The 27,089-nt window shown below is 46.1% G+C and overlaps 1 protein-coding gene across 4 annotated transcripts in view; it reads right to left on the reverse strand.

Annotated features, from left to right (window-relative positions):
* The window catches only part of Crtc3 (CREB regulated transcription coactivator 3), a 102,300-nt gene that overhangs the window by 41,060 nt on the left and 34,151 nt on the right, over positions 1 to 27,089 (reverse strand). For all 4 annotated transcript variants that reach the window (NM_001427241.1, XM_087576516.1, XM_087576509.1 and 1 more), the window contains 1 exon segment: positions 3,036 to 3,155. In NM_001427241.1, coding sequence (NP_001414170.1) covers positions 3,036 to 3,155 — 120 coding nt within the window.

Raw genomic sequence — 27,089 nt, forward strand, 5'->3', positions numbered from 1 at the left:
TAAAAATTAGACTGGTCCCACAAACAAATATGAGAGGCAGCAGTTAAAGTGAGCTATTTTATAGCTAACAGAATGCATACCAGGAAAGCGAAGAAAGTCTCAGGAGTCTCCCTCCAAATTCTAGTAAGTCACCAGCTGAGGTGTAAAATTGTCCTACTTGTCATGATGCTCAGTCTTTTGACTCCTCAAACAGGACTTATTAGTTCATTAGTGACACCCTAGGCTAGCGAACTTCTCTACATCAGCAGAAGTCCAGGACCAGGATCCCAATTAGGGCCTCAGGAGACGACCACAGAGATGGCTCATGATCAGTAAATCAGATCACACTCCGAGTCCAACAACGTCTCTGCAGAGCCATTTGGTTTTTCCTTTCCCTTGGGAGCTGGCAAGCGTTGCTGGTGCTCTTATAAGCTGATTCAGAGCCAGGCCATCCTCAGATTCCCTGAGCATGCAGTGCAGTCCTTCCTAGGGCTTTACCTATCCCATTGCCAATGTAGAACATTTCTTTGGGAAGAGCATACACTATCCACGGTGACTTGAATGAGAACAGCCCCCATTGCCTCTTATGTTTGAATACTTAGTCTCCAGTTGGCAAAACTTAGTTGGGAAAGATGAGAAGGTGTGGCCTTGATGTAGGAGGTATCACTGGGAGGGGGTGGGCTTTGAGGTTTCAAAAGACACTCCCGGTTAGCTGTCTCTGCGTCGAGGTTGTGTCTCAAGATGTGAGTGCTCAGCTGCAGTCTAGTACCACGCCTGCCAACCTCATTTCTGCCATGCTCTCCACGGTGCCACTAGATGACTCTAGTCCCCTGAAACTCTAAGCCCTTAGTAAAGTCTTTTGTCTTTTTTTAAAAATATTTATTTATTTTAGGTATATGAAACACTGTAGTTGTCCTCAGACACACCAGAAGCAGGCATTGGATCCCATTACAGATGGTTGTGAGCCACCATGTGGTTGCTGGGAATTGAACTCAGGACCTCTGGAAGAGCAGTCAGTGCTCTTAACCACTGAGCCATCTCTCCAGCCCAAGTCTTTTGTCTTTAAATTGCCTCAGACATGGTGTCTTATCAAATAAATAAAAAGGTAACTTAAGATGCCGCCTGAAGTTATTTTCTTTAATTATTATTATTTGCCTCTTAGCTGTCCACCATCTCCCAAAGGACTGTAAAACTAAACCACAGAGTTGATATCTCCTTCTCACTTTGTCCCCCATGCCCAAGACATTGCTTGGTCCAGAGAGGGGTCTCCATGGATGTGGGTTTAATGAGTGGACACACCACACCCTACTTCTCTCTTCTCTTCTTTTCCCTCTCCCCCTCCCTCTCCCCTCTCCTCCTCCTCCTCCTCTTCTTCTTCTCTCTCTCTCTCTCTCTCTCTCTCTCTCTCTCTCTCTCTCTCCCCACCCTTTCCTTCCCTTTTCTCTCTTTCCCTTCCCCCTCCCTCCATTCTTTCATGCTGAGAATGAACCCTGGGTTTTGCACAAGCCACAGGTTCTCTGCCACTGAGCCACAATAGCAGGAAAAAAATTTTTTTTCTTGAACCCAAACCCTCAAGAACTTTAGGCAAGCACCTACTACTGAGCTGCACACTCCAGCCTCTGCGTCGTTCAATCAGCAGAGAAATAGCTTCCAAGCCATTTGGATGACTGCTTGGCATATCACTCCATGCTCAGATGTGCTAGTTAGATAAACTGTTTCCCTTTACCTTTTGCATTCCATATGAAGTCATCACACATTCCAGGAAGGAATTCCCAAGATCCTCTGTCATTTCCATTTTCCCAGACGGAGGCCATGTAACAGAGAGAACTAGAAGTCACTGAGGCTCTGTGGATTGGATGTGGTGTCCAGAGGGGCGAGCTAGGAGAAGTCAATACTCACTGTCCTCACCTCTCAACAGAGTAAGACCTAGAGGCCATGAAGGCAAGGAAAGCTAGGGCTTCCTCTGCACATTGCTGCAGTTTCTCACAGGAGTATTCTCTAGCATATGGTTTTCATGGCCACTGGGTGGACGAGCCTGGGCTACATGAATCACAGCGGTGGAATCCCAGGCAAGTTACTCTGATATCTAGTTTTCTCGTGGGAAAATTGAGGGTTAAAAAAATAAACAACTCATTGAATTCTGAGGACTAAATGACATATAAACTGCCCAGCAGTGTCTGGCATGGGTAGGTGCTCAGTAAACATGAGTGCCCTCCCCCACTTCCTGGTTTCTAAGCTTATGAAGCCAACTCTACCATCACTGCCAGGAATCAGCTCTCTGCAGGGAGACTGGCCACGCCCATCTGCTCCTTCCTCTACCAGGCTTGTCCTGAGCTCAGTGAAGGCAGAGAAGCGTCATTCACTTCTGTCTCTCCTTCTCCCATAGCATCCAGCTCAGTTTTGTCTGCCCCGAACCCTAAGCGCTGTGCTGACCCCACTGCAGAAAGCCAGCCCAGCCTGGCCCTGCCCCTGCCTCCAACAGTGCCGAGCACAGACTGCCAGGCTTCACGGCCCCTTTGCTTCATTACTTAGCAGCACAGAGTGTGGTGGTACAGCACTGTTGAGGAGTTTTCCTAAACACCCACTTTACATTTTACCTGTCATTTACTGAGCCTGAGACTACACAGATGGTCAATCTTAGAAGAATTCCTTTCAGTTCCAAAAGCAGGTCACCAGGTCAACAAATCACAAACATGTTATCAATCTGCCTGGTTTTGCTAGATAGGCTAAACCTCTCTAAGTTGATTCAAAGTCAAGCTTAATGCTGCTGACTTCTGAAGAAAATGCCAAAGATACCTTGCACACCAGAATTCAATGTTTATGTTCAGTTGTTCTATTCAACAGAACTTTACCAATGTTTTCATAAACACCTACCGTGGTCTTTCCCAATCCTGCTGTAGGAATGTTTACAGTTTTAAACTCAGTTGCTTTTATTGCTTCCTCTCTGCAGATCAGATGAAGCTCTGAGGCCACATGGCAACCACAGTGAGATAAATCCGGACCATTTCTCAATAATTTCAAAACACACACTCTCCTCAGACAGGGAAAAAGGATATCTGTCTCCCTGGCTTGTCCCCAGACCTGCGGTGAAGAGGGTGGAAGCGGTTCCGGGCTGGCCTCTCCACCAGCCCATGGTGGCGGGTCCCACGGACATTATCAGCGTGATGGAGTGACGGCTGTAGAGAGAAAAACAGAGCGGTCGGCTTCTAACCATGGAACTGCCACTCACCCTCAGGAGCCACCGGTAACAGACAAAGGCCAGCTTCTAACTTCACTACTGCATATTGGTGCTTTGTGTCAAGGTAAATAAAATGTAACATGTGTCTCTTTTCTACATAATTACAGAATGTATCAAAAATACCCTTTAATGTGTTAATACAGAAACAGACAGATTATATACAAAAATTGTCACAATTAGGAAATAGAGAGTCAGGGGACTATGGCTTCAAGCTCTTTTAATCTCTTCTTGCCTTCTGAGAGCTAAAATTCTACTCTAAAATGTATTTATTGGACCAGCAAGATGGCTCAGTGGAAAGGTGCCTGTCTCACCAACCTTCTTGAGTTTATTCTCGGATCTCTAACACAACTGCCAGGGATCTCACACACACACACACACACACACACACACACACACACACACACACACACACACACATTTAAAACTTCACACACAAACACACGTTTAAAACTTCAATACCGAGCTGGGTGCCACACACAAGTAATCCTAGAATTTGAGGGGCAGAGGCAGAATAATCACAATTTCAAGGCCAACCCAGGTTACTGGGTGAAACAAACAAATAAACAAAAACCAAAAATAAATATCACAAAGAGATGAAATCCTGCTGCCCTAGAGGACTTAGTGCTTCCTTTGTTTTCAGGCTTGCCGGCGTATAACTCTTACATCGGTGCATCTCAGACCGAATACTTCTGACAGCCTTTTTGATATACGTGACATTATTCCATAAATGTATTATAAAACCTATTTATTAACTCAGAAATCGCACAGTACTTCATTTCTAATGTTCATAAAGCCAGCAATCTACATTGTAGTTCAAAACTGCATGAAACACCTCAACATCTTCCACTTGCTAATGAGTTCCTCTGTCTTCCTTATTTGTGAGATGGGGATGATAACTTCCATCCCGGCTTGTTAAGAACATGAAATAGAGGGCCAGCAAGATGGCTCCATGGTTTAGGTACTTGCCACGCCTGAGTTCAATCCCCAGGACCCACGTGATAGACAGAGAAAAGCACTGTTCTCTGACCTCCAGCAGCGTCTGAGTAAATAAATAAATGGAATAGGAACAAGACAGGATAGATGAAATGAGACCCCTCCTGTGTGGACTGCTCTGTCTGGGCACTAGAAGGGAGCACAGGTATGAGTATGACCTGGCATGCTGGAAAGTATATGAGAGGTCACCATATCCATCCTGCATCCCCTCGACAGACTAGACCTCATCGAGGCAGCGCTGGCTGTGCATGAGAGCTAGCTGTAGCCTTCAGTGAACGTCTGAGTGGAGGAGTGGACAGAGGTGAGTGGGCCACCTGACTTGGTATGGCAGTGGTCAATGACTCAGGAGCAGATGGATGTACAACTTATCTAAATAAACTCCCATACTCTTCTTCTCCTGTGAGAATGCTAAGTCCCAAGAAGGGATGTTCCTTCCGCCTGGATTGCAGGAAGATCCAGGAGAGCTTCTGTGGGTGCCCTGAAGCCATTGGCCTGTGTAACCCCGTAGAAAAGTGGAAGTGTGCTGAGAGCCCACAGGGTTTAGACTGACTGTCCCTGTAGCAGACCCTTCTGCTATGATAATAATGGTGGGAAGGCTGCACTGAGGAGAATAGGGAAACCAGGAGCCATAAGGCCCAAAGACCACAAATTGATCCTATACACCATTCGGAGAGCCTCGGCTCAGCTCCAAGGAACACAGTAATGATTCAGAACCTGAGCCTTGGAAGACCCCAGGGCCAGTATTCAAGAGCTCTCTGGGGTGTCCTGTGGACCGCTCAGGGCAGACGAGCATGTTGCAAGCACAGCATGGGCAATAGGAGCAAGGTCGGCCGGAAGAATTTCTAACAATTCCAAGCATTCATTGTGGGAGAAATCCAAACTCGTTGTTCTTCTGTGGCTTTTGTTTGTTTGGGGTATCTTAGTAGTTTTATTCAGAAACAATAAAAAGGGGGCTGGCCAAGTCATCTCCTGGGGTCTGGAGCTAGCACTGCTCTTCAGTTGGTTGATGAGCATCAGAAGAGGAGGGTAGCTACAACGTTGTTAGCGGCAACCTAAAACATCAACAGCCTGCAAGAGCAAGTTAGCACCAGGAGCCAGAAGGACCTAAACAGTCAAGGGCTAGCCTGCTGGGTTCTGTCTTACAGGATGCGCTAATTATTGAGGGTGAGCACAGGGAAATGCCTGGGGAGCAACCAAGGGAGGAGAAAGATTCTGGGCCTAAGTCACCAATCTCTGGGGGAGACTGAGGGTAGAACCTGGTCCAAAAATAAAATGATTTCTCGGAGGTCCAGAGGAGCTCCGAGCAACAGGCTGAGGCTAACACTGAGGTGGGCAAGGATATAGCTAAGGCCATCTCTCCCTTTGTTTCTGTGGGTAAGCTCTGAGGAAAGGGGTATCTGGACATTCAAAGGAGTTCAAACAGACTCCTTATCTTACAGGATTGTAAACTCAATGTTCCTGAAAAATACATCTACCAGGACAGCAAATTAGTCTGGCTTTGTAGGTCTTACAGTGACTGACAAGGTAGGGGAGACACAGCTGTCGCTGAGGGCAGAATCTTTCTGATGACTCTTCTGAATCCCAGAAGGTAACTGTTCATTCATTCATGTGTCCCTCCCACCCCGACCCGCTCCTGCCCATCCCTTCAGTTCTAGGCAGGCAGAGTCACCATGACTTACATGCCCAGCCCTGGTTGGATTTTGGTAGTGGTCTTTTTTTTTTTTTTTTTTTTTTAGTTCTTTTTTTCGGAGCTGGGGACCGAACCCAGAGCCTTGCGCTTCCTAGGTAAGCGCTTTACCACTGAGCTAAATCCCCAGCCCCGGTAGTGGTCGTTTTTTAACTTTCCTATATGGTCTTGATAAACTGTTACTCTGGTTGGCTTTCGAACTTGTGATTCTCTTGCTTCAGGCTTTCCCTGTAGCCCAAACTATAGGCTTATAGCATTAGGTCTCTGTGAGTTGTGAACTTCAGTGAGGAAATCTAGAGCTAAGAGCACGTTGCATGACATAGGCTTAGAGCACTCGCCCTAGACCTTGGGTAGGAATCACTCTCTCCCACCCCTCTGTTTGAGTGTATGTACGTGCATGTGCTCATGGGCATATATTCACAGAGAGATTATTAGTGAAAAGTAGGAAACTTTGAGTGGGAGGGGTTCCAGGATAGGAATACCATTGTCTGTGTTTGTTTGTTTGTTTGTTGTTTTTAAGCAGGTTCTGAGATAGCCCTGGCTGCCCTCAAACTCGATACTTAGGTGGATGACCTTGAACCTCACAAGTTCTGGGTTTCAGATGCGTACCACCAAGGTACCAGGCAAGCAGTCTACCGCTGAGTTCCATTCCCAGCCTGGGAGAGGTCTTTATGTGTGCAGGTGGTCACATGCACATGCCATTACACAGGCGTCCTCATCAGATGGCTTCTTCGATCTACAGCTGTTGCCGTTGGTTTCCTCACCTTCCACTAGACTCCATCTCCTAGATGACTAGAGGACCACACTGCCTCACTACAGTCGCTACTGCTCATCGCTGGGACTCATATTTGTACCAAATCCCCTAGAGGCTATACCACATTGCTGGCACATCATTCCATCTGTGGTTAGTTAGAATCCCACATCTTTATTACTTTATTGGCAAACGTACAAGGATTCCTACTAAGCCCTGTTTTGGTCATTCAATGAACTGAAGTCTTAGAACCAGAGAGCTATATGTTAATTTAAGGGTGTTATCATTACTTTAGGTGTGTGCAGGGCTAGTGAGATATCTCAGGGGTTAAGAGCACTGGCTGCTTTTCCAGAGAACCTGGGTTCTGCAACTCAGCACTCGTGTGGTAAAGGCAAGAGGATCAGGAGTTCACAGTCATCCAGCTAAGTAGCAAGTTTGAAGGCAGCCTGGGCTATATCAGTTTCCAGTACTGTCATGGCAGCTGACAGAGAATCCGCAGCCTCTTCTGGCCTTGGAGGGCACTACACAGATGCATTACACAGAAAAAAGCACCCATACGCAAAACACATAAAATAAAAAGAAATCAATCTTAAGAAACCAGCTGGATATAGTGACACACGCCTTCAATCCTAGTGTTTGGGAAGCAGAGGCAGGAGGATCTCTGAGTTCAAGGCCAGCCTGGTCTACATAGAAAGTTCCAAGACAGCCAGAGCTAAGTAGAAATACCCTGTCTCAGAAAGATAATAATACTAGTAATAATGATAACATTTAAAGTACACATATGTAATAGTATATGATTTATTTATAATTAACCAAGACATACTTTATTTCTGCAGCAAAGTAGAAAAGTCAATTCTAGCTTAAGGTTATACTTCTTTTTTTTTCCTTGTTTGCTTTTCTACTTTAAAGGTTATACTTCTATACAAAATTATTAAAAACAAAAAAAATGATTAAAATACTTTCAAGTAAAATATGAGCTTATAAGTACTTATCTTTTTTGAGGGGGAAACAGTTTCAAGACAGGGTTTCTGTGTATCGCAGACTGGCTTTGAACTCAGAGATCTGCCTGCTTCTGCCTCTCAAGTGCTGAGATCAAAGGCGTGAGCCATCACTACCAGGCCTTTTTGTTTTGTTTTTATTTAAGTGCTAATCAAATGACAAAATAACATTCTTGTATGTAAGGAGTTCTATCGACATTTTAAAAACATACTGTGGTTGACTAGAATGCATGAAACCCCCCAGTCTGATCGTTAACACTACCACGGCAGACGAGGGAGAGGGAAAGGGAGAGCCCAGCCTGAGAACGCATGTGCACACCTGGGTGTTTCTATGTCTGTTAACCCAGCCATAGTGGAATGACCCTGTGACTCCAGCTACTCCAGAGGCTGAGGCTGAGGGGGGATGAACTGCTTTAGCAAAGAAGTTTAAGGTCAGCTGTTTTAAAAGTGACAGAAGATCAAGTTTGGATCTTAAGTCCAAAATGGATCTTATGAAAATTCTGGTTGATAATGCCAAAACATCGGATCTTTACAGAGCATTGCTCATTGATACTGTCAAGCAGAAGCCATCTGCATAGGCAGCTCTCAGTGGCTCTATAGACACAGTGATGAGTAGAGATTAAAGAATGGATAAAATTGCAAAAGCAACAGAAAGTCATCATCAGTGCCAGTGACACATACTGGCCAGACACCTCATTCTAGCATGATGCAGTAGCATTTATGTGGCTGCTTCAGCCACCTCAGCAACAAAGAACCACACGACAGAAGCAGATTTCCATCCAAAGAGCATTAAGAAGGGAGCCCTGGGATTCTCTCTTACATCTGCACACAGACCTAATAAAAGGCCTCTTCTCATCAGCCTGCAACAGGGGAAACAAGGTAGGGAATGGGCTGCTGGTCCCTGGGTGTGCACTAGACAGTGACATCAGGGACTGCCCCACAGGGCCAGTGGCTGATCTTCTAGAGACAGGAGACCAGGTCCAGACAGATGGAATGATTTCTCAGGAACGCAGAGCTGGAAGTCGGTTTTTGTTTTGGAGACTGCCTCTCGCATAGCCCAGGCTGGCCCTAAACTCTGCAACCAGGTTCTGAGATCACAGGCGTGTGGGACATGCCCAGCAGCCGGTAAACTTGCACTCTGAATCCCTAAGCTTACTCAGTGATCTCTGCACCTTACCACCTTGCCGCCTTTGCTAAAGGCCTCTACACAGTCAACTGCTTTTGAGATGATTTTAAGTAGACTTCTAGTTGATGTACACATTCTTTATTTAGGGTCCTTCTTCCCAGGTGTATTAGTACTTGCCTAAAATCCCAGCACTGGGGAGCTGAGGCAGAAGGATCACATGTTCAAACTCAGTCTACATAGTAAGATTTCTGCTTCCGTGGGATGGACAGATGGAGATATTTATCCCTTAAGCTGTAGCTCAGGAGTAGAGTACACTAGTGTAAAGCCCTGTCAATCCTCAGCAACACACACACACACACACACACACACACACACACACACACACCCGTTTAACTGTTACTATGTTTGTAAGTCTACTGAAGATCAACAATTCAAGTGACAATAACCTGGTGTAAGATACCTGATTACATTACAGTTCCTGCAACACTCCTAATGGTTTGACAGTCATCTCTGACCTCACTTGAGGTAGATAACCAACTTAGCATTTCAAAATGGTCAGCCAGCTAAAAGCCCTGGAGCTGCTTGCTGGTCAAGCCACATTTCCTGTTTTAGACTGAAAAGGCTACTTGGATAGCCCTGCATTCCTCTCCTCACTCAGCACAGCTGTCCCCTACTTCCCTGATGAGGGTAAGCAGGAGTCTGCAGGCAAGTTTGGCTGGAAGGTAAGACAGCAGACAGGGTGAGTTAATGCTTGGCCAGAGGTCACACTTAAGTGGATCATTGAGCTCTACAGAATGACCCCTTAGCTAGCCAGCCTGTCAGTAAAGTTCTTTAGTTTGTTTCTTTAGTTTTGGTAAATCTATAAAGACTGACCCCTGCCTGGTATCGAACACACTTCAGCTGAGGAAGTGAAAAAGTTGAGTGATGGCGAGTTCTATAAGCAGGCTTCATTGATACTTGGGCTACAAACTGAGAGATGCCACAGGATCCTTCTTTTTAGAAGGGCATGTGTAAACTGTGTCTCTCTTAAAGACCCAACAAGAGATCATTGTAACAGCCACCCACAAAAGCTCCTTTGGTTCTTGTGATATCTTAAAAAGTTTCTATTCCTATAGTAAAACATCATGAGCAAACCAACTTGGGGAGGAAAGGGTGTATTTGGCTTATCTACCCTGGGTCACTGAGGGAAGCCAAGGCAGGAACTGAAGCAGAGCCCATGGAGGAGAGCTGCTTACTGGCTTGTTCCTCATGGCCTGCTCAGCATCCTTTGTTGTACAACCCAGAGCTACCTTTCCAGTGCCCAGACACACAGAGACACAGGCACACACAGAGACACAGACACAGACATGACACAGACACACACAGAGACATATACAGACACAGACAGAGACACACACAGACAGAGACACATACACACACAGAGACATGACACAGACACATACACACACGCACACAGAGACATGACACAGACACATACATACACACACACACACACACACGCAAGACATATCAGGGAGCTGGGTCTGTCATATCAATTATTAATTAAAAAAAGCCCCAGAGACTTGCCTACAGGTGAGTAGAAATGATAGAAGCATTTTCTCAATTAAGATTCCCTTTTCCCAGGTATGATTCGGTTTGTGTTGACAAAACCAACCAGCACACGTGACAAGAAACCAATCTGCCCATAGCTAGATGTGCCAATGCCCTCCTAGGCTCCAACTGCAACATCCCCATGTGCTTTTGCCCTCTGCAGCACCAGCAGAGTGGACTTCAGCTCACAAACTCTTATAAGCTCTTAACAGTTTCAGAATCCTGCTTTTCTCCCAGGGTTACCTCTTTCTTGTCCTTATCCTTAAATGCCACATAAAAGGGAGGTGTAAGCCTAATTAGATAGACCAAGCTGAAAGATTACTTTACAAAATATAAAATGAAACATGTTTTTGATTGTTCAGTTATTTGTTTTGGCAGCTTCAGTCAAAATCAAGGCAACTGGTCTGATTACAAAGGGCCAGGCCAAACAATCTGTCCAAACAAGAAGGAAGGCTGGGCAGGAGGCACATGCTTGTAAGCTTAAGCTCAGGCAGCCAATGCAGTAGGTGAGTGCCAGGCCAGTCTGGACACAAAGCAAGACCCTGTCTCAAAAAAGAAAAGTTACAATGGCACAACCAAGAACAACACCAAAGCAGTCTCCAGCTGGAGTTTAAGGGGGTGGGAGGGGGCAGCATCTCTGGTGGGGCTCCCAGGCTTCCATCCTGAAGAAGGGAGAGGATACTCTGGCTGAACAGACTCAGGCACTTGGAGCTCAGACTCCTCCCTTCAGCACCCACACAGTGCCTGCCACGATGGGTGTCAACATGCTGGGTTAATTATCTAAAGTTGCTAATGACTCAGGCTCCAGCAGAGTGTGTCCCCCACAGACTCACAGCAGGAGCCTAGTTCTGTTCCCACTTAGTTTTACATTCGTGTGTATTTAACAGGAAAGTGCCACATTTATAAAACAAACACCCAAATTGGCACACAAAACCTCTTTGCCATTAGCATGAGTGATCAAAAAGTTTAAATAGGAAGATGTTGATAATTATTAAAAGTGGTGATGGTTTCTAATGCTATTTCTCCCACTTTTGTGTACAGCTGAAAATTTCCATCTAAAAACGGAGAATTTCAATTAAAATTTCCAGGGGTTGCCATGAGCATAAAAATGGCCATGCAGGCCCTGAGCAGTCTCTCGCAGGCCCTGAGCAGTGTGACAGCGCTTCCAGAGCACTCTGCCCAGCTCCCACCTTCCTGCCAGGGGTGATATGTAGCACACCCCACCAGTGAGCAAGGCCGTCAGCTCACTGTAGCTCTCTCAGTGACCAGAACCTTTGCTCCAGGGAACCAGGTCTCCCCGCTCATCTCCATAGTCAGCTGGCTTCCTCTGACAACAGAAAGAACTGGGGAGGGAAAAAATGGTTTGGGTTTTTGTTTGGTTGGCTGTTTTTCAGGTTTCCCTCAGACTGGACATCCTCCTGCCTCAGCCTCTCAAGTATTGGATGGCACATATGTGCCATCATACCCAGCAGGAATCTTTACATAAAACAGGTTTTTGATGAACCAAGGCTTGAGCTGAGACAGGGGAGGGCAAAGCTGAAGCAGTCAGACCCAGAGGCTGGGCCACTATGGGGCAGAGGCATCTTCCAAGTTTAAGGCTCAGGCAGACACTTTAGGCTCCCTTTAGGAAGGGAACTGAAGCACCCGACACAGAAAGTGGTAGAGGAGACGGCCATTGTAGCCTTGCTCCGTCCCTAAGCCCTACTGCATTCTGACTCATACCAGATTCTCCGCTCTGATTACATTTGGTGAGACACTTCACTGCATTTCACAGAGATCTAGAATTTAGATTACAAGAAGGGAGAAAAAAAACCCTAATAGGGGAACAAATGAAACAAGAATGGCAAAATGTGAAAGATACTAATGTGGACAACGCTGGCACAGGCCTGCTGGCACAGGCCTGGGATGCCAGCTCCTCAAGAGGCTGAAGAGAGGATCAAAAGTTCAGGGCCTGCCTGAACTACAGAGTGAGTTCAAAGCCAGCATGGGCCACTTAGTGAAACCTTGTCTCAAATTAAAAAGTACAAGATGGATGGAGATACCGTTCAGTGGTAGAACACTTGCCCAGCATGCACAAGGTCCTGGGTTCAGTGCCAAGCAGACAAAGGGGGGAAAAAACAAAAAACAAAAACTTGGAAGATACTGAAAGCAGTCATCAGCATATACAGTTGGCTCAACAAACAAGCTTCCCTTGCCCTCGCAGAGTATGTGTATGGCTGTGCTTTGTTTGTCTTTCTCGTTTATCTACTGCCACTTAATTTTACTAGCGATAACCCTTTACAGACATACATTTGTTTATTTGTATATGGTCGCACACCGCAGTGTGAGTGCGGAGGTCAGAGGACAACTCGTGGGAACAGGTTCTCTCCTACCATGTGGGTTCTTGGGATTGGACTCAGGTAGTCAGATTTGGCAGGAAGTACCTTTACTCCCTGAGCCATCTCACGGCCCCGTTACAGATGCTCTTAAAGCACAAAGTAAGCATATGTAGCTGCCTGGCAGAGCAATTGCCTCGCGTGTTGAGGTTGATCCCCAGCACTGGAAAACATAAAATAAATGAATAAAGAACAAAAGGAGTATTTAATTTCCCCAAAGAAGTAGTAACATATAGGAAAAAGTAGGTCAGGAAAAATAAAATAATCTAGAACGTTTAGCTAGTATAGCACACTAGGTAATTCTAAATAAAGATACTGGGCTAAGCAAAACTCTGTAACCCTTACATCCCGTTTGGGGTTTAAAAGAGCATAGGGTACTACCCTACCTAGCTTCTTGCTCACGATGAGACACACAGCACTCTATTCTTCAGTGTCACAAGTCACTAGAGCCTATGACAACTGTTTAGGGCAGCCAGGTGGAGCACACAGTATCCTTACCATCAACTATCTGGCCTCCTCCAGGTCCCACGGAACTCGAGAACATACTACATTCTCAGGGTGCAGCCCTTTGTTAAGCAGGACGCTTCTGCCAAGCTGCAGAATCCTCAAAGCATTCACCGTCTCTGGGGGTGGGGTTTGCTAGAAATTTACAATCAGTTGTCCCCACGAGGAGCCAAGCTACCCAGAGAGAACAGGACTGCGTGACCAGATTCTTTTTGGGTTGTTAGTTTCTGGTTTAATTATTCCCCCTTCTTTCTTCCCTTCCTTGTTTCCTCCATCCCTCCTTCCTGGATTCTCTATTTAATCAAAACTGGATCTGGTTGCTTACTTATAGCTGAGTTAAATTGGTTTGAAATCTTTTGTCAAACAAATAGGCAAACTCGTAGAAGCTGGACGGAGTCTGTTCCTCTCTGAAGCCTTCTGTCCCAATGTGGAAGGGAGAACCCAAGCCCAGCTCTGCTGGCTTCACTGTGGTCACGCAGTCCAGCCCAGACTTTAGGCGTTTCTGAGCCACCACAAAGAAAGCTGACAAGTGACCCTTCACTGACTTCTCACAGGCTCACTAGCAGTGACCGTCTAGACCACAGACCAGTGGTGTAAGAGGCCCTAAGTCTCACTGAGACACATCCAGCACCCGAGCATTTTAATGAGAGAAATCTGAAAGCCGCAGACGTGTGTCCTCCACCCCTTAACACAGCCCTCAGGGCAGACCATTTACTCTTCTTGGTACACTGAAAATGGGCAAAGAGAAATGGCCGAGCGTGAAGCTGGTAGATCTGTGGAGTTTCAGTGTCTTTGTTTGGATAATGAGTTATTTTCCTTTCTTTTCTTTGTGGCAGTGGGGAACAAACCAGGGTCTCAGTAAAAGTTTCGGCAAGGACCCTGCCCCTGAGCTTTATTTCCTCACCCAGGATCCCAGCGCTGAGGGTTTTGTTTTAAATTTCATCTGATGCTTCAAGTGAAAGTGGTAATCATCATGGAACAAAGAACTTGACATATATGAAGTATGCAAATCTGTGCAACCATTTCACCACTTGCTCCAACACCAGAATGAAATGAGGAAGCTAGAACCCTGTCCCCTCTTTGATTTTCTGCATTTCTTACTTCTGCTTACTTGGGGGGGGGGGATATTTGAGGTTTTATAGTTTCTGGGAATCATTTGTAACAGTAATGGGATGACAAGCTGACGGATTAACTGTCACTGATGTGTGTCCTAGCTGGGAGGTAGAGAGCCAGGGTGTCAGCTTGGCGCAGACACTAACCTCTCTCTCCTCTTTCTGGGACTATAAGCCAACCTTAAAGCCTGCTCATGAAGCTGAAGTTAAGAGGACCAGGAACAGCAAACTGTATGCACACCTCTTCCTTGACCCAGGGATCCAGGCATGCTTCCTGGAGGCTGCTGGTCCCAGTCAGGAGAGTCAAAGGAAGGCAAGGTTCTCTCAGACTAAAAGCAAGGGTTTGTTTCTTGGCTGCTGAACAGACAAGTCAGGGGCACTGAGAGCCTAGAGTAACTAGGAAAGTCTAGGCCCGGGGCTGGGAGGCTAGCTCAGTTGGTAAAGTGCAAAGCCCCGGATTTAATCCCCACCACCCAGTAAAACAGGCATGGTGGTCACAAGTCTGTACTCCCAGCACAGGGAGGTAGTAGGAGAACCCCAAAACAGTTCAAGGTCATCCTCAATTACATGGCAAGCTGAAGGCCAGCCTGGGCTACAGGAGACCCTGCTTCACAAAGGAAGTTCGAGCCTTGTTGGATTATTATTTTTAAAGGCAGTCAAGTATTTTTAATCAAGTTAATTTAATAAGAATTTATTCACACGCTCAACAAATAAAAACTGTAAGATTGAGAGTGTGAGCACCCTTTACTCCCTTCCCCTTCTTGCTTCCTGACAGACAGCCAGGGTAACAGCCGAAAGAGTCCTTACCTAAGGCCTATGTATGCACAGCAAGTAGGAGCAGATGGCACTTCTACCCCTCTCTTCTAGCATGGATAGTAACATATTACACATTATAGCTTGCCTTTTATGTACCTCCTCAGCTGTGTGTGAATGTGTGAGGAGGCCAGACAGAGGTCCACACTGGCATCTCTGGTCCACTGCTGCTCTTCTGAAAGACTCTCACTGCTCTGGAACTTGCTAAGCAGACCGGCCAGTGACTCCAGCACGCACCAGCATACCTGGCTTTTGTGACTGTTCTGGGGATTGAACCCGGTTCTGCTGGGTTTACTGAATTACTCCAACCTCCTTTTTATTTTTTTAATTTTTTTTTCAATAATATGGATTAAATTCAGGGTTCTGTTCATGCTGGGCCAGTAGCCTACTACTGAGCTAACTCCTTGTCCTTACCACTTGCTTTTTAATTTTATTTTTATTTTTTGACATGTACTACTTTTATGAGAAGGTTGGACGGGGCAGTGTGGAGGGCGGGCACACACACGGCAGCCCCCGTGCAGAGGTCAGAGCACTCCACGAGTGTTCTGGTGACTGAGTTCAATCGTCAGGTCTGGCAGCAATTGCCTTTAACAACCAAGCTACCTTGCCTTAGCCATTCTTGCTCTTCCACTAAATTCCTGGGTTCATTCCGGCTCTTAGCTTCTGCGCTCCTCCTTCTGTCTTCTTTTCTCTTCAGCATTCCTTCTGCTCCAACCTCCAGAGAGCTGGGGTGGTAACACCAGCCCTTTGCTGTCTTTACACATGTCCACACCCTCAGTGGGGTGCTCTCCTCCTCACTGACCATGTTGGCTGATTGCTCCAGGTCCTGCAACAATGACTCCTGACAGCGCCAGGATCTCAGCCCCTTCCTCTTCCTCCTCTATTGGCTCTTCCCATGAGCGCAGCCACGAAGGCGCTCACACGTGAAGCTGGGGGAGGGGCAGGGCAGAAGGATTCACCATTCTCCCTGCTAAGCATTCTTCCAAGCAACTAAGATTCCTGGTATGGAGGTGCTTCAGCTCCCTGCTCAGCTCTCAACTCCCAGCCTCCCTTTTTTACCCCACTGAAATTCCCAGGGCACCACAGCCTTTCCTGATGCTAAATACTAATGGGCTTTTCAGTGCCTATATCACTGACATCTCTAAAGTATCTGACATTGGGATGTTGTGCTTTGAAACCTGTTCCATGATTCCATGACTCCTACTTCCCTGTCTCTGCAGACTTCTGAATACAGAAGCCATCCTTCAAATGCTAAATTCCCCAGGAAGTCACACAATTCTATCAACAGCTCAGATCTCTCCAGAGCTGCAGACTGCTATCAACAGCCTGAGGGCTGGGTGCCTGGCACTTCGCTGGAGGTTTCTGTCCTTTAAATGTCACTGTGCGGCTACCCTCTTGCCCAGCACTGACTTGTCACTTTGCACCCCCTTAGGCAATGGCCCCATGGGGCTGCCTAACCCCCAGTGTTTGGGGTCCCTCTCCATTTGGATCACGAGCAATGCTGCTTACACGACCCTGTGTCTTCCACACCTCCCTGATCTTTAACAACGTTTACCATCCCCATCGTATCTGAAACCGCCTTGAGATTTGTTTTAATAAATAAAAAAAATTATTTTTGATTGTTTTGAGACAAAGTCCCACATGTGTAGCCCAGACTGGCCTGAAACTTACCAGATCCACATGGTGTGACTCCATGCTGAGCTATAACTGACTTTTGGTCTCTATTCTTGTCACCTCCTACCTTGCTTCCACAGTGCAGTCAGAATAAGCCCCTAAAACATGAGTCTAATGACACTACTTAGCAGTGTAAAAGTTATTAACAACATAATCTTTAAAAATACTGTCTGGGGACTGGGGATTTAGCTCAGTGGTAGAGCGCTTACCTAGGAAGCGCAAGGCCCTGGGTTCGGTCCCCAGCTCCGAAAAAAAGAACCAAAAAAAAAAAAAAAAAAAAAAAAATACTGTCTGGGTGACTTCTCTCTTGCTGCGATAAGACACCAAGACCAAGGCAACTTAAGCAGGCAGAGTTGACTGGAGGCTCTGTTTCAGAGGGCCAGGTTCCCTGCCCATCTTGGCAAGGAGCATGGCAGCAGGCAGACAGGCATGGCACTGGAGCAGGAACTAAGAGTATATTTAGATCCACAAGCAGGAGGCAGAGAGTTAAGTGTAAACTGTATGGGCTCTTGAAACTTCCAAGTCTGCCCCTTTTGGCAAACCTCCTTAAACAAAACCATAGCATCTAATCCTACTCTCTAACAGTTCCACTAACTGGGACCAAGGATTCAAATATGTCAGCCCATGGGGGCCATTCTCATCCAAACCTCTGACACTCCAAATAAGCCTAAAGCGAAAATAAGATAAACTTGAAAACCACCGTGGAAATAAATGTTCAATAGCTGGGGGGTGGGAGGTGGGAATTGAAAAGCCACATGAAAGTAAACCAATATTTACAAATGTAATATAAACCTACAGTAATTAGTCAAAACAGTGTGGCAGGGGACAGGGGTAGACACATCAGTAAAGAGGAAGCCAGCAGGTGGCAATGCCTGCAACTCAAGCACTGGACCAACTGTGCTACATCCCCAGCCCCACAACTTTTTTTAAATTTGCATGAAAAAAATCCTATCATATAATCTAATAAATAGCAAACTGTGAAAATACTTGCAACTCAAATCACAGAAAAATGGCCACATCTTTTAAAAATATAACACCCAACCACCAAAATTAAGGGTAGAAGACAATGTCATGAGGATAAGGATAACATAAAGCCACAGGGGAGATGCACATTCCATTTATAAGAAAAAGCAAATCAAAGCTACACAGAGGACTGGGAGAGCCTGCTCAGTGGGTAAAGCACAAGGAATTACATCCCCAGCTCTGACGCACAATGCTGCCATGGAGGTAAGCACCTGGAGCCCCAACTCTAGGGAGGAAGCAACAGGTTGATGGCCAGACAGACTAGCCCCAGGAGGGGGGGGGGGGGCTCAAAAACAAACAGGCAAACAAAACCAAAGGAGCTGGGAAGGTGGCTCAGTGGGCTAGCTGGCCTGGCATATGCAGCTGCAAGTAACTAATAGACCCTGCCTCAAACAAGGTAAGGACCCACTTCCCAGGTTATCTCTGATCTCAGACCGGTTACAGAGTACACGCCAGGGTACCTGTACTCACATGCTTGAACACATATGCACTTACACAGTACACACATACAAGTGCATGCTTAAAAAAAGATTTCTTTTAAAAAAGCTAGGTTGATGGCTCCTGAGAAACCACACTGAAGGTTGACACCTTAGGCATCCATGTGACTGTGCCCCTGCACACACTCAGCATTACTTACACACACTTACACACACACACACACACACACACACACACAAGCCTTTCTCTCTCACACACAGACGCGCACACACACACAAGTATCTCTCAACACACACAAGTCTCTCTCTCTCACACATAGACATGTGTGCTCACACACACACACACACTCACACACACACGCTTACACACTATATACAGGCATTTTATGAGCTTAAGAAAGTTTAACAAAGGGGCTGGGGATTTAGCTCAGTGGTAGAGCGCTTACCTAGGAAGCGCAAGGCCCTGGGTTCGGTCCCCAGCTCCGAAAAAAAGAACCAAAAAAAAAAAAAAAAAAAAAAAAAAAGTTTAACAAAGACCAGAAAGTTTAGCAAAACCCTGGGGAGGCTATGGGTAAGCAGGCTCCCCAACAGAACAGACCTGGGTATAAGGTGGCAGACATTCTAGAGAGGATGACCTGACAGTGCGAAGTAAAATTACAACTGTTCCTTCCAGAGGTCCTGAGTTCAATTCCCAGCACGGTAGCGCACAACCATCTGTAATGGGATCTGATGCCTTTTTCTGGTGTGTCTGAAGACAACCTCAGTATACTTATATATAATAAATAAATCTTTTTAAAAAATCTTTAAAAAAAAAAAAGAGTAAGAAAATGTGAACACAGTGGCCCATGGAAGGGACCTAGGAGCTGCTGCAGCAGAGATGCAAGGGCTACTCTAGACTGAACGTGCTTTCGTTTGCCCTTAGCTCTGGACGACATGCGCATATATATATATACTTAGCTTAACAATATATAACTAAAATTAAACTCAAAGGTTATATTCTAAACCCACAGTAATACATAGATATAAAGCAAACTATGAAACAGACCAAAACAAATAGAAAACTTAGAAAGAACCATATAAGAAATAAATGGGGGCTGGAGAGATGGCTCAGTGGTTAAGAGCACTGACTGCTCTTCCAGAGGTCCTGAGTTCAATTCCCAGCAACCACATGGTGGCTCACAACCATCTGTAATAGGATCTGATGCCCTCTTCTGGTGTGTCTGAAGACAGCTACAGTGTACTCATATGAATAAAATAAATAAGTCTTAAAAAAAAGAAATTGGGGGAGGGGTTGCTGGAGATATGGCTCAGCAATTAAGAGGACATATTTCTCTCAGAGGACCAGAGTCCAGTTCCAGCATGCACATCAGACAGCTTACAACCACCTGTAACTCCAGTTCTAGCAGATCCAATACCCTCTTCTAGCATTCAATGTCACGTGAGCTCAGTGCCCATGCTCCACACATAGGCAACACAAGTACACATAGTTAAAAATAAAATAAATTCACTGTGGACTAACATTGTTGCTCAGCTAGTAAAAGTATTAGCCACTCTGACAAGTGAAAGCTATTAATTATAGAAAGTTGTCCTTTGACCTCTACACATATCACTGTAGTAAACGCATGTCCACACTCACAAATACATGTAACACACATAATAATAAATAAAATAAAAATATTCAGTGGGTACGGTAACACATGCCTGTCCATCATAAGATGAATAGGTAATTGGATGGGATATGCACATAAGGTAATATTACTAAGCCTTAAAAAGAAAGGAAATCCGGGGTTGGGGATTTAGCTCAGTGGTAGAGCGCTTGCCTAGCAAGCGCAAGGCCCTGGGTTCGGTCCCCAGCTCCGAAAAAAAGAAAAAAAAAAAGAAAGAAAGAAAAGAAAGGAAATCCTGTCACTACAACATGGATGAGCCTTGAGGGCATCATGCCAAATGGCAGAGATAGGTCACACAAAAACAAAGTACATATAACGTCATTTATGAGGCCAGGCCCAGTCAGAGTCACAGATGCAGAGAGGAGAATGGTGGCTGCTAGGAGAGGAGGGAAGGAGGAGGAGGGGGAGAAGGAGGAAGAAGAGGAGGAAGAGGAAAAGGAGGAGGAGGAAGAGGAAGGAAGGGAGAGGGAAATGAGAGTTGTTATTTAATGGGTACAGATTTTCTATCTTCTAAGATGAAGAGGTTCTGGGGATCAGTTTTGCACAACAAATGAGTACACATAACATCACTAAACTGTGCACATAAAAATAATAAAGATACACAGACACCTTTTTGAAGACAAGATCTCACTGTTAGATCAATTAGCCTCAAATTGGCCAACTGGGATGGCAATGCTATACCTGGAACCAACAAACAAGCAAACAGCAAACAGACATTCTTGCAATCGCCCTGCACTGTCCTACACAGAAGACATCCCTCAATTCAAGAATAAGATCTGTGCTCTGCTTCCGGCTCCAGGATCCTACTGCTCCCTCCTCACAGGGATGGCAGTTTCAGACCCAGCAAGCCTTCAGTTGCTCAAACAACACATGCTTTCTCTTACCTCTTGGATTTATTTGCCAAACACAGCTTCTCTTGTTGGAACGCTCTGCTCCAACTTCCAGTTTACTACCTGTGGGTCACACTTCAACACTTCTTCCTCCCCCCCTCCTCCCCTTCCCCCCTTTCCCTTCCCTTCCCCTCCCCTCTTCTCCTCCTCCTCCCCCTCCACCGGGAAGGCCTCCTTGGCTGCAGTCTGGATTAGGCAGCACTCTGAGACGCTCCAGCTCTGCACTCCTCAGTTGTAGATTTTCACACAGTGCTAACAATTGTAAAATCATCTGCCTGTCCCACTGGGCTGAAGTTCCACCAAGCAATGACCCGGCATGTCTGGGTCATAATTATCTCCAGCATCGAGCGGAATGTCTAGACCATAAACCGTATCCAATAAATATGCGAAGGTTGCTTGTTTCCGTAACTGTTTTGTTTGAGAAAGGGTCTTACTTTGTTGACCAGGCTGGCCTCGAACTTTGACGATCCTCCTGCCTCAGCCTCCCAAGCGTTGGATTACAGTGTGCTAGCAAGACTCTTACTCTCAGGAGATGTAACCACATTACACGTAGTTTAGGGCCACAGAACAGGAAGGACAGATGATGCTCTTTCCAGACAGATACAACCACAGCTTGTGCCCAGTGTTTTTGTTCCCTGTTTTCTCTCAGTTGTGTTCCCAAGCTGGACATGTGACAGGGCCTTTCTGACGGCCATTCTGGTTAGGGAGTGCTCTGCTGCACCGGGTGAAGCCCAAACCTTTGGTTTTGTTTTCGAGCAGTGTACATGCAGAGCAGACGCCGCCTTGCTCACTGCTAGAGAAGCTGGCGCTGTGCTCGGCACGGACTGTGCTGCTGAGTCCTCAGGAGGATGTGCTGAAGAATAATCCCGGATTGGGTTCTCCCTCAAATCACTTCTTTATGTTGGTTTGCTTTATCTTATGGAGGGTCTTATGGAATCTAGACGAGCCTCAAAATTGCCATGAGAACAAGGGTACTCTTGAACTCCTGACTGTTTTGTCTCTGCCTCCAAAGCTCTGGGTTTAAAAGAGTGTCTGTCCTGCCATGCCTGCCCAGCTTGCTTCTTAGCCTCCTCAGTCTGTTTGCTTGCTTACTTAAAGCAGAGTCTCACTACATAGCCCTGGCTAGCCCAGAATTCACTATGTAGTCCAGGCTGGCCTCAAACTTGCCACAATTTTCCTGTCTCGGCCTCTCAAGGGCTGAAATAACAGCTATGTCCTACTTTTCTGTTTGGTTTTTCACGGCAGGGCTTCTCTGTGTAGTCCTGGACGTCCCAGAGCTCTCTCTGTACCAGGCTGGCCTCAAACTCAGAAATCTGCCTGCCTTTGTTTCCCAAGTGCTGGGATTAAAGGTGTGCCTCACTACTGCCCAGCTGAAATCTTAATGCTCTTTATATAATGACAAACATGGTCTTAAACTGCTTTTAAAAGACATGCACCAAATTATGTCTGTAATAATAGTAGGAACAAATTTCAGTATTCTCACCAACACCAAAGTGTTAACTCAAATTGTTCCCTAACTGAATGGGTAAAAAGGCTGAACCATTGGCCTAGTAGTAATCAGTCTGAACTGGCATTTGGAGTGCACGTGACACAATGCTACTGTTTCACACACAGGAACTGAGGCTTGGGAATTCCATCTGCTGGGAAGCTCAGGAAGGGAAGAGGCAGGGCCTGAACCAGGCTGTGTAACTCCTAACTCTTGCCTGCAGTGTAGCATTTCCCAATTACAGTAACAACAGACACACTTCCAAAAGTTTCCTTGCTGCTTTAGTTTCCTACTTCCTGATTCTCTACTTATGGGAAAACACAAACTAACTCAAAGTAGACGAATCCAAAGATCCTGAGACCAGGGGCACAGCTGAGGGGAGCCCAGCCCAGCACCACTGGAAGGCTTCAGTCCTGGCAGGGACTAGTCTGACGTCTACTCCATGACTAGGGGTGCACAGTTCTATAAGCGTCAAGAACCAAAGGTAAGGCAGAGGAAAAGACAAACAAAGGGTGCCATCAAAGGGTGCCAAGAGTCACCCCAGCACGGCCTCGGGAGTCCCCAGAGCATGTGTCCACTCCATTATTTGCTGAAGTAGAGAGACCACAGCGCCTCAGCCCCAGTGATGTCATGGGGTTAACAAATGAAGAAAGCAGGAAATGGTTTCTTTTTTTCTTCAAGAAATACTCTGGTTGAATTTCCTTAACAGGTTTCAACTTCTGCATTCAGAGAAAACAGTTCTGTTTTAGAAAACCAACAGAAGAACAAAAGCTATTGGTAGGGCATCTACGGTTACAAGCATAAACCGAAAGGGCCTGGCTGAAATCTGCCGGTACTACACAGTGTTGTGGCCTTCTTACCCTCCACCTTTGCCCCCATGCGTTAGCTGGGGGCAGTAACAGCACCCACTCTGGGGTTACTGGGAGAGATAAATAACATCCGCAAAGCCCTTGGCCGCAGCGTGATGCACGGTGCAGACGATGCGTGTTGTCTTATGCACCCAGTATTGGTAGGGACAGATGTAGCAGAGGCACAAACTATTCCTGGTAAAAACTTGATTGAAAGATGCTTTATTATGAAGCTCACCTGTCATCCCTGCATCAGAGAAATAGAGGAGGATCACTTTGAGTTCAAGACCAGTCTGGTCTACATAGTGAGTTCTAGGCCGACCAAAACTACATAGCAAGGTACTGTCTCAACAGCACAAAACAAAGAAACAAAAATAAAAAAGTTAAAAGAGGAAAGGATGGTGGAGAGAAAATAAGAAGAAAGGAGGGAGTGAATTTCCTTCCTACTTGATTGAAGGCAAATTGCACACGGGTTGCAAAGCTTCAAACCAGGCGAGGGAGACATCGGCTGAGCAAGGGCTGGCGAACAGCTAGATTTTCCTTGCTTTCAGTTTTCCACCTATGTACTGAAAGAGTACAGTCCGCTCTGATGCTACAATTTTGCTATTCCTCAAGGGCAAGTAATCAAAATGGACAGAGGGCTGTGACAAATAGGACCCACTGCTGCTGCCAGAAACCCAGTCAATTCAAGGTTATGCCATGCTCGCCTGTGCTTTGTTTAGCCGGCTCTCCACTTTGTTTTAAGTTGCATTTTAACTCTGGAGCTTTCCTAAGCTTTTAATTCTTTCTTTTTAATTAACATATAATAACTGCATATATTAAAACTTTTAGATGACTACCCTAATTAATTAACTTTAAACAAATATCAAAAACTACCCAGAACCTGAACAGGCACAGACTGGTCCAGCGTGTCTGTTGAGCAATTTCATGAATGCCAAGATGTGGATGAGATCCTGAAGAGGTGAGATGCGGCATGAGTACTTCAGGGGAGGAAGCCCGTGCAGTCGAGCCCACGTCTGCCCTTGCTGACTAGCTCATCCTTCCTGCCTGATGACCTGTAGGACCCTGCCTCTCCTCCTGGTCTGGCTGCTCCCTTCCTGGGTAAGAGACCACTTCAGGGAACAGACTGTGGCTCTGGCCTTCCCTGACCAGGCTCCAGCATGAAAGCTCAGTGCATGGAGAACCCGGGACGGTCACAGAGACACATTTCCCTGGAAGCTGTACTATTTTAACAAAAATATTGCAGGGGCTGAAAAGCCGACAAATAATAAGAGAAGAGCCAAGTAAAGGTGACAGCACAGTCACCATCTGAGGGTTCTAGGAGGCCACACAAAAAAAGCAATTATACAGACTGGAAAAGAATAAAACACATTTGCACTGAGAACAGACTGATTCTGTGTATCCTATGTCATTTGCTAAATGAGAGCAGAGGCCTGGAAAAGACACAGAAAAGGTCAGACTCATGATGCCGACACTGGCCACTGTGTGACCTTTGGTATGTTACTGTCTCAGCATCAGTAGAATTGGGTGAAGATGCTGACCGTACTCCAGCAGGAGAATTAAGGGGCAGAGCACACAGAGCTCAGGCACTCGACAGTTCTGCCCTCTGAGCACCATTAGACCCCTGCCTAGAGACTGGAGCACAGCTTAGGGAAGTGGGTCCAACCCACAGCACCAAAGCCAACCGGAGGACAGCCGGTGCGGCAGCACATTCCTAGAATCCTAGCAATCCAGGAGGCAGAGGCAGGAGAATCAGTACAACCTAACCTCAAGGCCAGCCTGGTCTATGTTGAGAGTTTCAGGCTAGTCAGGGCGAGATAGTAGACTCTGTCTCAGTCAAATAAACACCGCCTGGTTACTTCTGTGAAGAAGTGTTTTCCTGTGCACTCAGGAAAACTACAACAGGGCTGGAGAGATGACTCAGTGCATGGTAGTGTTTGCTGCTCAAAACTGAGGTCAACCCTGGAGCCCATGGAAGAAGAAACTAACCTGCAAATGCATGCTAGGTGGGGATGGGGCTTGCATGCACACACATTCACACACCACACACAACAATAACAAATACATGTATGAAAACAAGGTAACATCCTCAGAATCCATATGGTGGAAGGAGGGGACCAACTTCCCTTGCAAGCTGTTCTCTCATCTCCACACATGCTCTGTGGCTTCCAGTGTCTACATACCCAGACACACATCCATACACACACACAAAGAACAAACAAACTAAAATATCTGGAGGTCTAGCTTAGCGGTAGTGTACTTGCCAGCACTTATGAAGTCCAGGGTTCAATCCCCAGGATCTTCCCACTCCCCTCAAAAAAGGCAAGTCTGAGCTGGACCTGGTGGTGCAATCCTGTAATTGCAGGTACTGGAGAGACTGAGGCAGGAAGGCTGAACGCTCCAAGTCTGTCTGAGTTACAGAGCAAGTTTCAGAGGCTAGCCTGGGCACCTCACTGAGACACTATCCCAAAATAATTAAAAAGGGATGAGGATATGGCTCAATGCTATGAGTACCTACTTAGCAAAAGCCGTGTTCAGTCCCCAGTACTGGGAGATGGGTGCTGAACGGCTACAACTGTGACTGCCCCAAACAGGTTTGCAGGAGAAAATGGGAGGGGAAAGCTTTCTGAAGTTACATCCCCAAGAGGTTAGGTAGGAGTAAAGAAAGAAAAGAGCTAAAACATCAGCTATCTGTTGTCAAGGAAACCGATTTCTTACCCAGGGAGTGCCCTGAAACAAAGACTGTGTATCTTTGAACAGAGAAATTGCTACAGTATCTGGCATTAAGGCCTGTGGAGAAACTTCTACTGATGGCACTGACTCTTGGAAAACATCCAGAGTAATAATCAACAACTAAGTCTTCATCGTCAAGTTTAAGAAGTATAAAAACCAGCTGTTTCACAACATAGGGACCAATTCTAACGCCTGAAATGTTGTGAAACTTTGTAAGGAACTGGAACAAAACTTTGGCTGATTCTGCAGCCAAAATATGTGGTGACTTAAAAGTTTAGAGACAGGCAGTGTGCTGCTTGCGGCCCCTGTCCCCCACTCTTTAAGGACCTCACAATCAGGGCCTGGTTCCAGAGAGAACTGAATTTCAGAGTCCAAATGTAAGGGCACCTGGAGAAATAGCTTCCGCCCTTGTCCAGCTCTGTACTGTCCAGGCCTGCCTTCTTTCTGATAGTCCCTGCCTCACCCAGAGCTGCACTCAGTCAGTGCATTCACATACAGTCTGGATGACCCCGGCCAGGCCAGCTAAGACTTCAGCAAGGGTATTTTTATCCAGCCAATGAGGAATCACTCAGATGTTAACCAGCCTGCACAGAATCTAAGAAGCTTTATGTAAGGCTGGTGTGGCAGTGCACGCCTGTAATTCTAGCACTCGAAGAGCTGACACAGGATTACAAGTTCCAGGCCAGTCTAGGTTATACAGTAAGATCTAGTCAAAGGATGAGGGTTGTGGGGGGAAGGGGGCTGAGGTTGTGGCACAATTAACAGAGTGCTTACCTAACACTCGTAAAGCCCCATTCCCCAGCAGGGTATAAACTGGCTATGGTGGCCCATGCCTGTGGTCCCACCATTTGGGAGGTAAAGACAGGAAAATGAGAAGTTCAAGGTTGCCAGGCATGGTAGCACACAGCTTTGGTCCAAACACCTGGGAGATAGAGGCAGGTGGATTTCTATGAAGTCCACATAAGCCTGCTCTATCTCCAAAATTAGTTTCAATCCAGCCAGAGCTACATAATGAGTCCCCTCCCACCCCCCACCCCACATAGAGTTCTAGGCCACCCTCATCTGGGTTCTAGTGCAGCTTTAGATACATGAAGCCTCACCTAAAAGATAAAAATGAAAGAAGCTTTATATAAATAGCAAAACTTAGTTCTCTAGCCCTACCCAG

Source organism: Rattus norvegicus, chromosome 1, assembly GCF_021556685.1.
Source record: "Rattus norvegicus strain SHRSP/BbbUtx chromosome 1, alternate assembly SHRSP_T2T, whole genome shotgun sequence".
NCBI classification, from domain to species: domain Eukaryota; kingdom Metazoa; phylum Chordata; class Mammalia; order Rodentia; family Muridae; genus Rattus; species Rattus norvegicus.